Source organism: Pteropus alecto, unplaced genomic scaffold, assembly GCF_000325575.1.
Source record: "Pteropus alecto unplaced genomic scaffold, ASM32557v1 scaffold102, whole genome shotgun sequence".
NCBI classification, from domain to species: domain Eukaryota; kingdom Metazoa; phylum Chordata; class Mammalia; order Chiroptera; family Pteropodidae; genus Pteropus; species Pteropus alecto.
In genome coordinates this window covers 154873-169470 of record NW_006432224.1, presented here as the reverse complement: position 1 = coordinate 169470, position 14598 = coordinate 154873, and the positions used below count along the sequence as shown (strand labels likewise).

Here is a 14598-nt window from a genome sequence, read left to right as displayed (position 1 = left end):
ACTGCTGCCGGGGTCCTGGGTGGGGGGCCCATAAGTGTCCTTGTCGGGACTCCCTCACCCAGAGCATCTCCAGGACTCAGACAAGTTGTGCACTTAAGGGTTTGCTCAGGGACGATCAACTCAGGATTTACTCATATTCTAGTTATTTAATAATGCAAAGTCTTTCCCACATCCCTACACAGCTGCTTCCTGAAAGTAATATTAATTCTAATTCCTTTTATATCAGAAAGCTCGGTATTTCAAAGAAAAACCCCTCTCTACAAGAACGGCAAGACTCCTGCAAAGACGCGACATCCCTACGTACCTCCGCCCCGGGACGAGCGGCAAGAACGCCTCCCACGCCCCGTCAGTTCGCTGAGCCTGACAGTGTTTTCAGCACCGACCTACTAGTTACCAAATCACAGCGCACTCAATCCCAAAGTCGCGCCACGACCTGCTGTCTGGGAAAAAACCAAGCCGGGTCCGAGCGTTCAAGCTCGAACGCCCCCGGTGAGCACGGCCGTGGCGCAGCAACGCCAGCGAGCGGCTCCGACCCGGTCACGGCCTCTGCCGCGCGGCGGACGCGCGCACGTGACAGCACTTCCCACCTTCCGCGCTCTCACCTTTCTTTTTCCTTCGCTCCCGAATTATCTTCTGGGCTATCCTCCTCCAGCGGGGCACGGAACCTAACAGTTTAAACTTGGACATTATGGACAGATCGCTGCAAACCGCGGGTCTCAGCTCGTTAAAGAGGAATCTCAAACGTTCGATGACCGGGGCGCAGACCTCCTTGTAAGAGCGGCCCTGCTCCTGATGTGTCTACGAAGTCAAGCGAGAGACAACGACACTTTAGCAACGGCTGCGGCGCACGGAAGAAAGACAGCCGGAACCCCTTTACCTTAATGAGCGAGCATTTCGCCTGGTAGACAACTCTGCACACGTCCACCACTGACTTGGGCAGCGCCCTGTGCTTGACTTGTTCCATACCAAGTGTACCGGCGTGAGCTAGAGACAATGCCACGTGACCTGGGAAAGACATTCACGTGAGGGGCAGGGCGAGAGTATGTACCGCACGTCAGTCAAGGTCTCCAGAGGGCGGAAACGTCAAGCTTCATACCTAAGTCTTCGTGCTTCAAGAGGCAGCAGAGTAGCAAGCGGCCGACCTCTTCCACGGGATGCTCGGGAGGAAACGTGATCGGCGTGGTCAGGTGGCACTGCCTACAGTACCTTTCTATCTGACACAGAAAGTCCTGCAACGCAAACAGTTGGAGGCAACTCCCGAGCCACCGCAGCACGTCGTCGTGAATGCTAAACACACGCTGCAGCTTCCGGTGACTTTGCCTTCGGTGTCGCTGGCATTCCGAACCAAACCAAGCCGTCCCCTCTGACCCAGCCCTCCGAAAAACGTGTAAACAGCAGCGCCAAGCTGCTCAAAGCGCGCGAAGGTGCTCACGGGTCGAAGCCCGGAGGCGGACGGGAGGGCGCTGGGTGTGCACGGTCGCGCTCACCTTGACGTTGTGATCCTGCACGTTGTTGTCAGCGAGGGCCTGCAGGAACGCCTGGGAATGGTCGCCCAGGGCGCGGCCGTGGGAGCACAGCCGGGACTTGCTGGCGGGAGTGCCTCCCGGAGAGCTGCAGTGGTCCTCGTCTTTCTCCTCATTGTAGCTGTAGTGGATCTGGCTGGTCTGCAGGCCCCCAGAGAAGACGGATGACTGGAGCCACTCTGGGAAGTGCAAACATTACAAAACCCTCAGCACTGTTCAGACTGAGCCGCAACAAGAAAAAGAACTGAATACTTGATTTAGATGAAACTGTGCATCGCTCATGTGAAAGTCACAGCTGGCAGTGACAGAGGCTGGCTTCGAATCCATACACGGGCCCATCTTGTCCCGTCACGCTCTGCTGTGCTGTGCTTCGGTGTTTTCATGAACATCGAGGCAGACCCTCCACCAGCAAAGACCAGGACTCGCTGAGGCTCAGACTGTGGTCAGCATTTTGAGCAACGAAATATTTTTTAATTACAGCGTTTTAGGCACGACGCTATGGCACACCTAACAGACTACAGTCTGGTGTAAACAGAATGTTTACACGCACTGGGACACCGAAAACTTCGTGTGAGTCGCTCCATTGCGACGTTCGCTCTGCTGCGGCGGGCTGGAGCCCACCGCGCAGCATCTCCGAGGCCTCCTGTGCCTACGTGAGTAACCAGGACGTGCTGCCTGGTTACTCAGCACGCCTCAGGCCTGGCACCAGCACTCGGGGCGAGAGTCCCATTCTCATTTACCAGCTGCCCGCACGGGAAGACCGGGCTTCGCATTTGAACAGGGAAGGGGGTGCTAAGGCACCACTCACACAAGTTGCTGACCGGGCAGCTGCATGCCACGAAGTATGACGGGGGCACGGGGCTGAGGCAGCGCGGCCTCCGCTGTGCAGTCAGTAAAGGACCTGCTAACCTATTCGCAGAAAACACAGTTTCTCTTACTGGCACATTCGACCTCGACGGGAGACAGCGGCGTGCTCACAGCTAAATAGGAGGCGTGCAAGCCGAGAAGCAGGCCCAGGTTCCTCTCTGTGTCCATCAGGGGCGAAGACAGACTTCCCAGGTCTGGGACAGTGACGACTTCTTGGTCAGGCTGTGAGAAACGAAAGTCACTGTCAGTCTGAGAAAACAGGGTTGACGAAAAACAGCAAACCGGGAAAAGTGAAACTCTTGTCCCTTCACAAGCTGCACGGCTGTGAGGAAGCGAGCCAGGTGCTCAGGGCCTAGTCCCGCGCCCTGCAACCAGGGACTCACACCGCCACCCACACAGCGGAGGACCCTCGCCGTGCCGGCCTGCTGGTGGGGGACCGCGGCGCGCGACAACACCTGTGCTATGATATTCTTTGGGGAATGAGACAGAAGTTTCTAGAAGCAGTATTCATGATGTTATGCGAAGAACCCAAAGAGAAACAAAAACATGACATGATAGTATTGCTGTCAGTGAGCTGTGACCACACATGTGGAAAAAATAAAGTCATTCACACGACCGTCGGAAAGACGTTTCTATTCTAAAGAATGACACTACTTCTTCTCCAAAATACATCGCTTAAGATGGCACGTCGTTCCAAATGTCTATCTAAGTGCACAATGAAATTGTGAAGACCCAAGGTTAACCTCCTTTTTTGTGTGAAAGAGTCTACACTTCTAACAAATTAGCGATTAGAAAATAATGTTTCAAGACCAGTACATCACACAAATAAATGTCAAGTTACTTATCCTGATGTCAGACAGAGGGTCCCCGCCACACCGCGTGCACACCGCACACGGCCTCACCTCCAGGTACTGGCCCACGCAGAAGGCGTGCATCGACTCCCGCGTGTCTTCGAACTGCAAAGCAGCTTCCAGAGCTACAACTGGGTCCTCCCCTGCAAACTGAGCTGGAACGAGAGGAACAAAGGCACGTGGCTCCCAGGCTGCCGGCCCGGGTGGCGGCGGCAGGAACGGCGATGTGAAACAGACCGGGCAGGTTAACGCCAAAGTTAGGGTCACCAGAGTATAACGATCTGTCACCCACATCCGGGGCTGCCCAGGCTAACTGAGAAGTTGGGACGAGTTCCAACAAGTGTTGGAAGAACAAAATTGCATCACGATGAGAAATTCTTCAAATGATAGGACGGACTTCGAAGTCACAGACAGGTTCAAACGTGAGGGCTGGAGCAGTAGTACTTAATTAAGCATTTAAAAGCCAAATGCTTAAAATGACATCTGCTGCAACTCTTAGCCACGAAGCAGAAAGCGTGTTCTTACCAAGAATACTATTCCCTGTTAACGACTGGGTCTGGAAGTCCTTTATGTCATACACTTTCCCATCGATCACGGTCCAGAAGCCTCCATCTTTATTGTGGTTCTCCAAATCAGCTTTGCGTATGAGTGTCACTTCCTCATTGTTTCTGCAGTTCTGACCTGTAAAAAATGACTCTGTATATACAGAAACCATAATCAATAAATCAATAAATCAACAGATGAAACGACTAGAACAAACTGTAAGAACATAAACAGACAACTCCACCATCACGATGAGAGCAAGCACCTCTTGCAGTAACTAACACCACAAACAAGAATTTGGCAAGGATACAGAATGATTTCAAAAACAAAAACAAAACCACCACCACATGAGCAGCTGGAGAAACAAGCTGACCACAGCCCGAGAAACAGCGCATCTCAAAGACCTCAAAGAAATGCGGCAGCGGGGCAGGAACGCCGACCGCAGCGCAGTTAAATCGGAAACAGGTAACAAAAATAAAATGAAATTTCTCCACATGTTCGAAATTATGGAATATATTTTCTAAGTCATACAAAATTCCCAGAAAAAAAGTAACTACGGAAATTAGAAAACATGGTGAAATGAACGACAATGGAAATACTGCAGATACTGACGACATGCAGCTAAATGCACATCTGAGGGGGCATCTCAACTTCAAATGTTTATATTAGGGAAAAAGAAAAGCTAAATGCAAACAAGTTAATAAACATCGAATCAATAAAATTCTATGAGTTAATAATGACACTCAAAGAAACGTCCCTGGTCACCTTTGGAACTGCTAGGACAGCAACTCGATGTCATGAGAAACGGTTAGAGGGGGTGGATGACGTCTCTCCTGCGCAAACTGTACCTCATGCTAACCAAACGGCCAAGGGCCAGGGTGCTGGGGATCTCAGAGGGCAGACTACGCACGAACTCCCTGGACCACCCGAACAGAACTGGGGGAGGGGCACCCAGAATCACGGGCCTCCGAGCCGACAAGACAGGCAGCTGACCCCTGTAACCACAGTCCAGAGAAAACGTAAGTGATAGGAAACATGAGACTGGATGAAGAAAATGCGATCGGCGAAGTTCGAAAAATGTGAAATGCTCCAGCACACATTCCCTGCCTCTCTGAAAAATAAATAGTACGTTCAAAGAAAGGGAGGAGGGGCCTGGAGTTAGGCTGTCGGGTAAGGAGACCAGGAGCACGCATCGACCCACTGCGACGTGCGGCACTCGCGTGCAGAAATGAACTCCAAGTAGGTCAGACACCTAAAAGCCATCGAACAGCTAGAGGTAAGAGCTAAGACTGAAAAATATAAATAAAGCTGTCAGGAGAAAACAAGAGAAAAGCTTCATGACATTGGATGTGGCAAAGATTTCGTGGACAAACCACCAAAAGCATGGGCAACAAAAGAAAAAATAGGCAAGTTGCACTTCACCAAAATTAAACATCAAAGGACACTATCGACAGAACAAAAAGGTAACCCGCAGAATGGGAGAAAACGTTTGCGCATCATATGGATCCGGAACTCCTAACACTCCACGACAGCAACCGAAAAAACCTGACGCGAAGAGAGGAAAAGAACTTGAATGGACATTTCTCCGAAGATATGGAAGTGGCCAATAAGCACGCGGACAGATCCGTGTGACTACTTATCCTGAGGGGAGACCAAATCAAAACCACAATGTTGTAAGTACCGCTGCATCGATGAGGACGGCTACCATCGAAACCAAAGCCAGAAACAAAAGCCAGGCCTGGCGAGGACGTGGCGAGACAAGAAGCCTCCCTGTGCCCCGCTGCAGCCCTGCGGGGAACGGCATGGCGAGCCCTGGGAAGGTCAGACGCCGAATTTCTGCTCCACACTACGAGAGAGAAACCGAGGAACGAGAGCTGTCAGATCGGACACAGACGTCCACTTGACCAAGCAGACCAAGGTGCTGCTCCGGTCAGACGCCGAATTTCTGCTCCACACTACGAGAGAAACCGAGGAACGGGAGCTGTCAGATCGGACACAGACGGCCACTTGACCAAGCAGACCAAGGTGCTGCTCCAAAAGAGTGACCAAGGACAGCTCTTTCGCCCAAAGGTGCTGAGTGACAAACGATGTGTGACCTCTGGGAACGGAGGCCGAACAATGAACTGTCATGCTCCGTGGGGATGAACATCGGCGCGCTGCGGGAACCTGGCACTGCGCGCTGAAGCCTGCCTTACGAACCGCGAAGCAGCAGACGGAAAAACGTTGAAGCAGGCAAACTCCCAGGGCGCGTGCCCTCGGGGGATGACAGGGAGTGCTGGGGGTGCTGCCAGCGCCCCTTTCCTGATCTGCACGATGTCAGGCAGTTTTCTTGGTGACAAATGAGCGGGGTTCTGTACTTTCACGTGCATGTCACCGTTCACAAGAAAAACAGGTTTTAAAGTAAGTACGTTTTAGTCTACGGCCATGCCACCCTGAACAAGACCGATCCCCTCGGATCTCAGAAGCTAAGCAGGGTCGGGCCTGGTGAGTACTTGGATGGGAGACCACCTAGGAAGACCAGGTGCTGTAGGTGTAAAAAAATAAAAAATAAGGGATTGTAAGCTGACAGGGTCCTTGCAATCTGTGAGGTCAGCCAAGGGTTGCCTCGCCTACAAAGAAAAATGAGTAAGTTTGAACTACTGATCCAACGATATCGAGCACAGAGACAAAAATAACCACTGAAGTTCATAAAAATAGACAGATGGTGCTAAAAATATTAGCCCTATTAAAAAAATAAGAAACAAGACCCTAAGCTTGGTTTCCTCAGGACGACTGCTACTCCTTGTTTTAAGCTCCTATGTCCTAAGGTGGAGGAACAGCCCACCTTGCTTGAGTTTCTCCATGAAATGAAAGTTGAACCACAACTTCGATTAAGTCAACGAGTCCAGGAAGTCAGAACCATACAGAGTATGGTGACTTAGACTTAGATTCAAAACCGTCAAAGAGAAGACAAGCGTCGTCCCATCTGGTAAGCACGAGACGTCCAGTACGGAAGAGCTCCGTCGCGCCGAAGCTGCACACTTGGTCACGTCAGGCACCACCGGTAAGCCCAGAAAGTCACCCCGGGCTCGCCGTCTGCCTCCAGAGCTGGGCTTTGTCTAACCACCTCAACAGCACCTTCTGCAGACACCCAAGCAAGGGTTTTCCAGAACTTTCTAAAAGAACCCATTTCAGGATGTGACAACCATTACTAAGAGAAAAATCTCTGCTCTGGATTGTCTTCACTTCCCACTCACGCTGCCACGAGGAACAAGCGCGGGCAGGGGTCTTCCTCGGGCAAGGGTTCTTTCAAACGGAACGGCAAGAACAGGTCAGACTAGGAGAAACTTTCCTTAGAAAGCCATCTGAGTTAACACGCCGTACCCATGATGCCGGGCCAGGCTAACTCCTCATGGTCATCCCGTTCCTTTCCTGGTGCCAGGTGGTTGAACCGATCCAGATGCGGTAACAGGCCACCGAGCAGAGGGACAGCTCCAGCCTCCTGCATGAGACCTGCGTTTTTGCTGAGCAGCAGCACTATAGAAACTACTAGTTCTGGAAGGAGAACACCTACGTGTAAGAAGGAAAAAATTATAACGCGTTAAGATTTAAATGGAAGCATTTATCCTCCTATTAAACTACTTTATAAGCTTGTTCTAGGTTTAAATTCTGATAAATCACAAAATAAGGAACGCTTTAGCATATTCCTACAGGATTACTTTATCTTCCATTTTGAAAGAGACAGACATAAGTATCAAACAATCCTTTGATTTACAACAATACTTTTCAAAAACACTGTTTTAACACAGAAGTATTAACTAGAGTCTTATACAGAAAATTACGTGTTGACAACTAAGCTTGCTATCAGGAAAAAGCACTCAGTAACAATGACCCCATGTCAGAGAATTAACTTGAAAAAACGGTAAGCAACACTGAAATTTATTAAGGTCCAGAAAAGGACAACTAATTTTTATATTGCTGGGAAAAAAAAAGAACTAGCTGATTACCACGGACCTCTCTACTGAAGTGTTAGTAACCGTGGCATGACCCTAAATCACTAATCATATTTACAGTGACACCCCGACTCCTGTGCCAAGTTCCTTAACAGAGTCAGTAACTAAAAAACAAAGGAGAAACAGCAACAGGACTAGAAAACATATGAAGGAAAAGCAAGCAGGTTTCCCGGGAACTGGTAAATTTGACTCTCATCAATCCCTAAAAGTGAGTGCGTGTCGGGGAGGAAACAAGAAAGGTACCGGTGAAGTCCCCTTCCACGATGCAGGCCACCTCCGCGAAATGGCGCCAGCTGGTCGAAGCGATGCTGGCAGCCACGGGCAGTATGTCTCCGATGTGTGTGCACAAGAGGGCCGTGTACTTCTTCAGCAAGGAGCCCACGCCCATGAGCTCGGGACCTCACGGAAAGACGGAGAAGATTCGATTACCCCTATTAAAATCTACGCTGCAAATACACTGAGTCGCTCCACTCCTCACTACCATCCCTACAATAATTTCCTCAAATAGGAACCACACCCTAGTCCCTGGCTCTTTTTATATCATGTAATTTGAAACCGTAAATCTGGTTTTGTCGATTTTTATACACTGTACTTCACGGTACCCAGAAACTCTGGGTGTATAAACACTAAAGACATAACTTAGAGTTCTAAAGTCTTATATTCGATACACAAATATTTTCTAAGTCAGGGCTTAAGGCTTATAAATTATTCCCAGTGAGCAAATTTAGGCATCCCTCGATCTCAGAAAATCTTCCACCTTTTCTTCCTATGTGGCTCTTCCTTGTGACTTCATGTCTTTGAGATGGTCACTGCTTTCAGACTTTATTTCAACCTGCAATTTCCCATCATCTCCAAATGCCTAACTCTTTTCGGGAAGTTCTGTTATGTTCGCATGGACCAGCTAGAAAAAGACTAGCAAAGCAGCAAACCGTTCCGTCCTCGACAGAGAGCGCTACTTTCCAGAGAGCCGGCCACTGACTCCCAAGCTTGTGGACATCGTGTGCAGAGCTGAAACTACATGTCACCCTACCGTAATCCTCACGGGCACCCTCAAGTAACAGCCCAGGTCTGTGGGAGAGCAATGTCATCTATAGCCCCCAGGACCTGGTCCCACGTCCGGCAGCTAATAAGCAGAGACCCAGCCTTGCCCTAACGATGACTCTCTCCCCCTACACCCGGCTGGCTTCCCAGTGTGACAGACGAAGCCTATGGCATGACATTCCCACACTATGTCACTCTCCGACAGTCCATAGGAAACACTCAGAATAAGTCTAATAAACCTTCTGTGAGACTGACCTGAACATAAAGGATGCCATCCCTGATGTGTGAAAAACTTAAACGTTAAGACGATGAGATTAAAAAAAAAATATATCGATGAGTCTAATACAGAAACATTCATCCAAGTAAAGGTGGGTGCAAAACAAAGTCCCCAAATGGGTGCGCTGAAACGCACGAGGACCACGCACCTGGGCGCGCTCGACCGACTGGTCCAAAACCTACACGGAAAAGCCGAAAACACACACAAGGCACTTTAACATTTCAGCAACTCACTAAAAGTATCTGAGGTCTGCCCAACACTTTCTCCCGGATAAAGTTTACTGATAAGTAAGCGCTGGAAACGCAGCAACAGGTCCAGGGAGGCGGACTTGTCACGGCTCTGCTGCTCCAAGTCCAGACACGACGAAATCCGACGGGCGACATCCTTCAACCTGGCTACCGTCTGGGAAGCGATGTTTCTGCACAGGGTAAAGAGGGTCGCAAAATCAAACGGGCGGGGCTGATTATAAATTAAAGGTGGTTAAAAAAATCACGACACAAGTCAAATCAGAAATACAGATGTGACGCTCCCCAAACACGTGGCAGCTGTGCAACGGCACGCACGGCCTCTGAGCAGAGAAGACGCCGAAAGTGGACTCAGGCCGTCGGCCTGACAGACGCGCTCCTCAGAGCTGCGTGCACTGGCCCAAGGTGACAGAAACGGCCCGCGTGGACCTCTGGACAGAAATGCGGCTGCGACAACAATTTTTGTCCAAAGTCGCATTTCAAATACACAAGCGACACTGCCTCCGCGGTCTCGAGCAAGCGCCCAAGCGGACCACGCGGGGCTCCGGGGCTCAGCCAGGACGGGAAGACCGACCGGGTGCAAATGCCCCGGGTCGCGGTGACATGTCCTCGAAGGACCCAGAAGCAAGGGACAAGGCTGACTTGCGTCCAGACCGTCAGTCAGAGGGGGGAAGGAGGGGACGCGCGTGTCCCGGGAGGCGCCAGTGAAGAGCAGACGTGTTCTGGCTCCGCGGCACAATGCGAAGGGACAGGGAGGGGAAGGGACGCCGCGGGCGACGGCGCGCCGGGCCGTGATGCCAAGCTCCGCAGGGCACGGTGCCTGTCTCTGTCTGAGGTAAACAACGTCAGTGTGAGGGCGGGTAAGAGGAACGGGACACCAACAAGACCCTGCCACCCAGGGCCGGTCCCAGGGCCAGGCGAACAAGGCCTGAGCCCCAGAACCGAGAACAGGAGGCCGTGGGAAGTGGGGGGAAGGAGTCAAAGCAGACAGGCAGGCCTGTCCTCCCCAACGGAACAAACAGTGAGCGAGCAGGGCGGCAGGAGAGCAGTCACCTGCCCACCGGGAACCCAGAAGGGCCCTTTCGACGCACGCGCTCGTGCTGCGAGACAGCTGCACAGAACCTGACCTCCTCGCCGCGAACGCTCCACGTCCACTTCCTCACTGCCCCCTGAACACTAACCGGGACGCGGCCCCGCTCTGTGGTTCTTCCTGTCACCCGCTGGCGGAGTCACAACTGCCCACTTCCCGCAGGCGTCAGCGCCAAGAGTCCCTAGGAGCGAACGCCAGGCTGCCCCACCCCCGCCACCTGCACTGACAGAGTTAATTCCCTTTCTTCAGTTAGCTACGTGGAAGGCCCGAATGCGTGAAATGCTGACCAGAGGAAACATGATTAGACAAAAACAAGAAAACAACAAAAACATTTTTTTTTTTTGAAATTAGCATCTACTCTAAGGAGCTTGCTCTAAAACGTCTCTTTTAAGAGTTCAGCGTGCCCAGTAGCTTCTGGTGTCTCAGGTGTGGACAGCAGGCTGTCCCCACACAGCCTCCAGCCGCCACCGCTCTGGACGCGCAGGGACTGCTGCTCCCTGGACCTGTTGCCCGAGCCACCGGCCAGGGCTGTGCTGGCTCTGCGTGCTGACGGTCACACGAACCAGGAGCCGCATTCGCCTGGGCTTCCGTTCACAACGGGCAGTAACAACCTCTCAGAAGTCACCTCCTTCACTTTTTGAATGGCACTGAAACGCCAGCTGACATTTTTCAGCAAACAGCGTCTGGCCCTTCGGCCCTTGCCAAGTCGGCCTCTGTTCACATTCTGACTCTGACTCATAACCGCCTCCTGAACAAGCCTTCGGAAAGAACACTCGCCACTCCGTTACTTCCTTCCACTCTTAAATTAAAGTTGTCTCACAAAATTACACATCCATCTGAGACACACAGGAGGCGATGATACGATTCGTTTTTAAAAAGTAACCAGTGGTTCTGCAGAAGCCCCGGCTCTGCTTCAAACATCACGGCAAGTTCTCCTCTCGTCTGTACCTCTCCACCCCGAAACTATCCTGAGTAATTTGCCAAGTATTTCCTCAACAGCCAAACACATTTTTGAGTCCCTAATGCCAACTTCGCTATCTTAATATGAAAACCAATAACCCTATTAAAATAAAATATCCCACGTGTACCTGAGAAGCTGCTGGACGAGCTGGACCAGAGGCAGACACTGCTTCCCCGAGGACTCACAGATGCCGGTGTTGATGAGGTCTTTGTCCAGCGGGGTCCTGCTTCTGTGAAGCGCCGAGGCATCCACTTCCTGCTCATCGATTTCTTTTTCCTTCTGTGCTTCTTTTCTGGCTTCGATATCCTGTGATTCGTAACACAGAAACTGGTCGCCGGCTATCTTAGCAGCAGGGGCGAAGGAACCTGGCTGAGCCCTGATCCCACAGCCCAGCTGTCCCTGCCTTTGGGCGCCAACGCACACACCCGGTGACACCGGCCCACACCCCCCGGTTGGAAGTCCCGTCGCTCTGCTGCTCAGTTTCTAAACAGGCTGTTCGTCCTACAAATCCAACATCCAGGTAGCCTGTGGTGATGGTCTCCAGCCCATTCTGTCAAGAACCTCACTACTGCTGGCAGTTCTCACAAACGGCCAAAGTGGTCAGCACCCCCCGACCCCCGCCATCTGTCTGCTGTGCAGACGTGGAAAGCAATCCACAGAATGGGAGAGCAGATTCCCAGGTCTCAGACTTGACAAGAGACACGTGTCCAGAATACAGAAAGAATCCAACAGTTATAGTTAAACTGAACCCAATCTAAAATCAGGTCGAGGACTGAAACAGACATATCTTCGAAGAAGGCACAAATGGCCAGTCAGCACGTGAGAAGATGCTCAACATCTTTTGCCAGTCAAATGCAACCGATATTCCTAAGGACCTATTGGGTACCGGGCACTGTTCCAGTAACCAGATTCACTGTAAAAAAGCAAAGTTTTTATTACTGGGCTTTATTTTCTAACGGTGAAAGCCAGAACCATCTAAACACGCACAGTCCTCCCCAGGCCTGAGGGATCTGGGGATGAAGACGCGACTCAGCGGTAGGGATGGAGCTGGACGGCCACTGGACGCCTCTTAAGGGGAAGCAGGCACGTGGAAAGGCTGAAAATGGGCATGCTTCTCACCCGGCATTTTCATCTCTATTGTCCCTAATAGTCACTCCTACTGTGACTTGTAACCCACCAGTATTAAAACTTATCTATAATAGCAAAGTCTAAAACTTAAACTGTCAACACTAGGAAGTATTTTTTAAAAAAGAAAAGTGATGCCCTTTCCGTATGATATACTTCCCACAGCAACAAAGCCAACGAATCCAGAAGCAGAATATTCACCACAGGGGAGGGTGGAAAATTAACAAACTGATATATCACTGAGACCAATTCTGGTATCATAATCAACGCTGTTACAGCAAAAATATTACCAATGGTTATTCCTAAATGATGAGGTTTTTTTCGTTTCTGCCTGTCACTTCAAAACATTTTTATTTCAAAAGAAGTGGCCTTTGGGCTATTTTTTAGGTGTCTCAATTACTATCGCAGAGACCACAATCTGTGGATCTCTGTAGCCCCACCCCCCGCCTTCAAGGTCTGTCTCCCTCTCCAGCAGGAAGCACAGAATAAGCACCTGTGAACTAAATCAACAGGTTGTAAAAATACTGCTTAGGTCATGCCACAGTTACTGTCCGGCCCACGTGGGGACCGCCTCTGCCTGCTGTCACTGCTTCCACCAGGCCAGCTGTCCCATGGGGACCCGTGGGGCACAGGAAGAAATGAAGAGGCTGGGAGTCAGCAAACCTGTCACCTGAGCAAATCACTAAATGTCTGTGGTGCTTAAGTCCACACCTATAAAGTAGATTTTAAAAGCAACTTTTTCCTCCCAACATGGCTGACGTGGTTAAAAGAGAAAACCAAAGTAAAGGACGCAGCGCAGCACCTGGAAAATCGCAGGTACACAAAGGATGGTACCTGCCACAACATTATTACATGCTTGTTTTCGTCTAATTTTTCTCAACTTAAAGTATTTAAGTATGCTTTCAAAAACATCTTTTAACACTCTGACTTCATCTAATTTTATCAGTATAAGTTTTTAAGTCAAAAAGTATCACAATGGAAGCAACTAAAGAAGCTCCGAATGGCCAATAAGCACATGCAAATATAAATTAATTCCTCACCCCACCCTCCCCAGAAGAGCTAAAGTTAAAACGACTGCCTGCCTCCTGTCCAGCAAGGTCGAGAAAGCTAGAACTCTCACACAGGCAGGGTCAGGTATGCATAGCACAGTCACTTTGGGAAACTGTCGACACACACTCACCCTAGGACCCAGCAAATTATAATTTTAAGTATTTACTAAAGAGAAAAAACGTGTTTGCTAAACAACTCGTACACAACATGATCAAAGCAGCTTCACAGTGTCAAAAATACCCAATGTCTATACAGAGGCGCATGGCAGACAGGTCTATACAGAGGCGCACGGCAGACAGGGCCGTCGTCACAGTGAAACTCCTCGGCCGTGAGAACAAAGTGACGACACACGCGACAGATGCATCTGGAAGTATCAGGGTAAAATGAAGCAGAAGAAAAGGACATATGACTCTTTTTGTGTGACATTCAGAACTGCCACTCCATTAACCTGAGGGAGGAGGGCCGTGTCCTAGCTCCGAGTGCAGGGGTGATGGAGAGGATTTATAGCGTGATCAGAGGAACTGTCAACTCACTGAAACGGACACAAAGTGGGTGCATTTTATCACACGGAATGCCGCCTTAAACTCTTTTAAAATAGTAAAATAAAAGACTTTCAGTTACAGAAAACATTGGGGGGCATTTCAGATCTTGCTCCTCGCATATGTCATCAGCATGGCCCAAATTAACTTTTACAAAAATTAAAGAGAAAAAAAACATCCGGCCGTTACTAAGTTTTACGTTTCAGTATTTCAGTAACTCGGACGAAAGGGTGCTCTTTCCCGCACGCGCGAATGCGGGCTTTTCAGGGTCAGCGGTGTGCGCCTCTCGGCCATACCTGGATTTCGGCGGTGATGGCTGCATTCAAGGCCGACTCCAAGCCCCCGTCGGCCATCAAGCTGCCCACCAGAAGGTCAATCATGAAGCGACGGCCTGGGCTCACGTTCACATCATTGCCTGAAACTGGAAAAGGGCCGTGTTCTCGCCAACGTGAGGGAGCGCCGCCCGGCCAGCTGCCCTCCCCCGCCGGCCCGGC

At 50.5% G+C, this 14598-nt stretch overlaps 1 protein-coding gene and 1 pseudogene across 1 annotated transcript in view; one reads left to right on the top strand and one right to left on the bottom strand.

Moving 5' to 3' along the window:
* The window catches only part of LOC102887399 (E3 ubiquitin-protein ligase HERC2), a 114318-nt gene that overhangs the window by 67093 nt on the left and 32627 nt on the right, over positions 1-14598 (bottom strand). The window contains exons 19-30 of the mRNA XM_025043506.1: positions 14401-14564; positions 11518-11696; positions 9328-9512; positions 8020-8175; positions 7148-7333; positions 3767-3937; positions 3293-3396; positions 2462-2612; positions 1488-1702; positions 1097-1229; positions 878-1005; positions 571-798 (exon numbers count right to left, since the gene is read on the bottom strand). Coding sequence (XP_024899274.1) covers positions 571-798; positions 878-1005; positions 1097-1229; positions 1488-1702; positions 2462-2612; positions 3293-3396; positions 3767-3937; positions 7148-7333; positions 8020-8175; positions 9328-9512; positions 11518-11696; positions 14401-14564 — 2000 coding nt within the window. The remainder of the gene's footprint in view (positions 1-570; positions 799-877; positions 1006-1096; positions 1230-1487; positions 1703-2461; positions 2613-3292; positions 3397-3766; positions 3938-7147; positions 7334-8019; positions 8176-9327; positions 9513-11517; positions 11697-14400; positions 14565-14598) is intronic.
* On the top strand, positions 6199-6317 carry LOC112475784 (annotated as a pseudogene).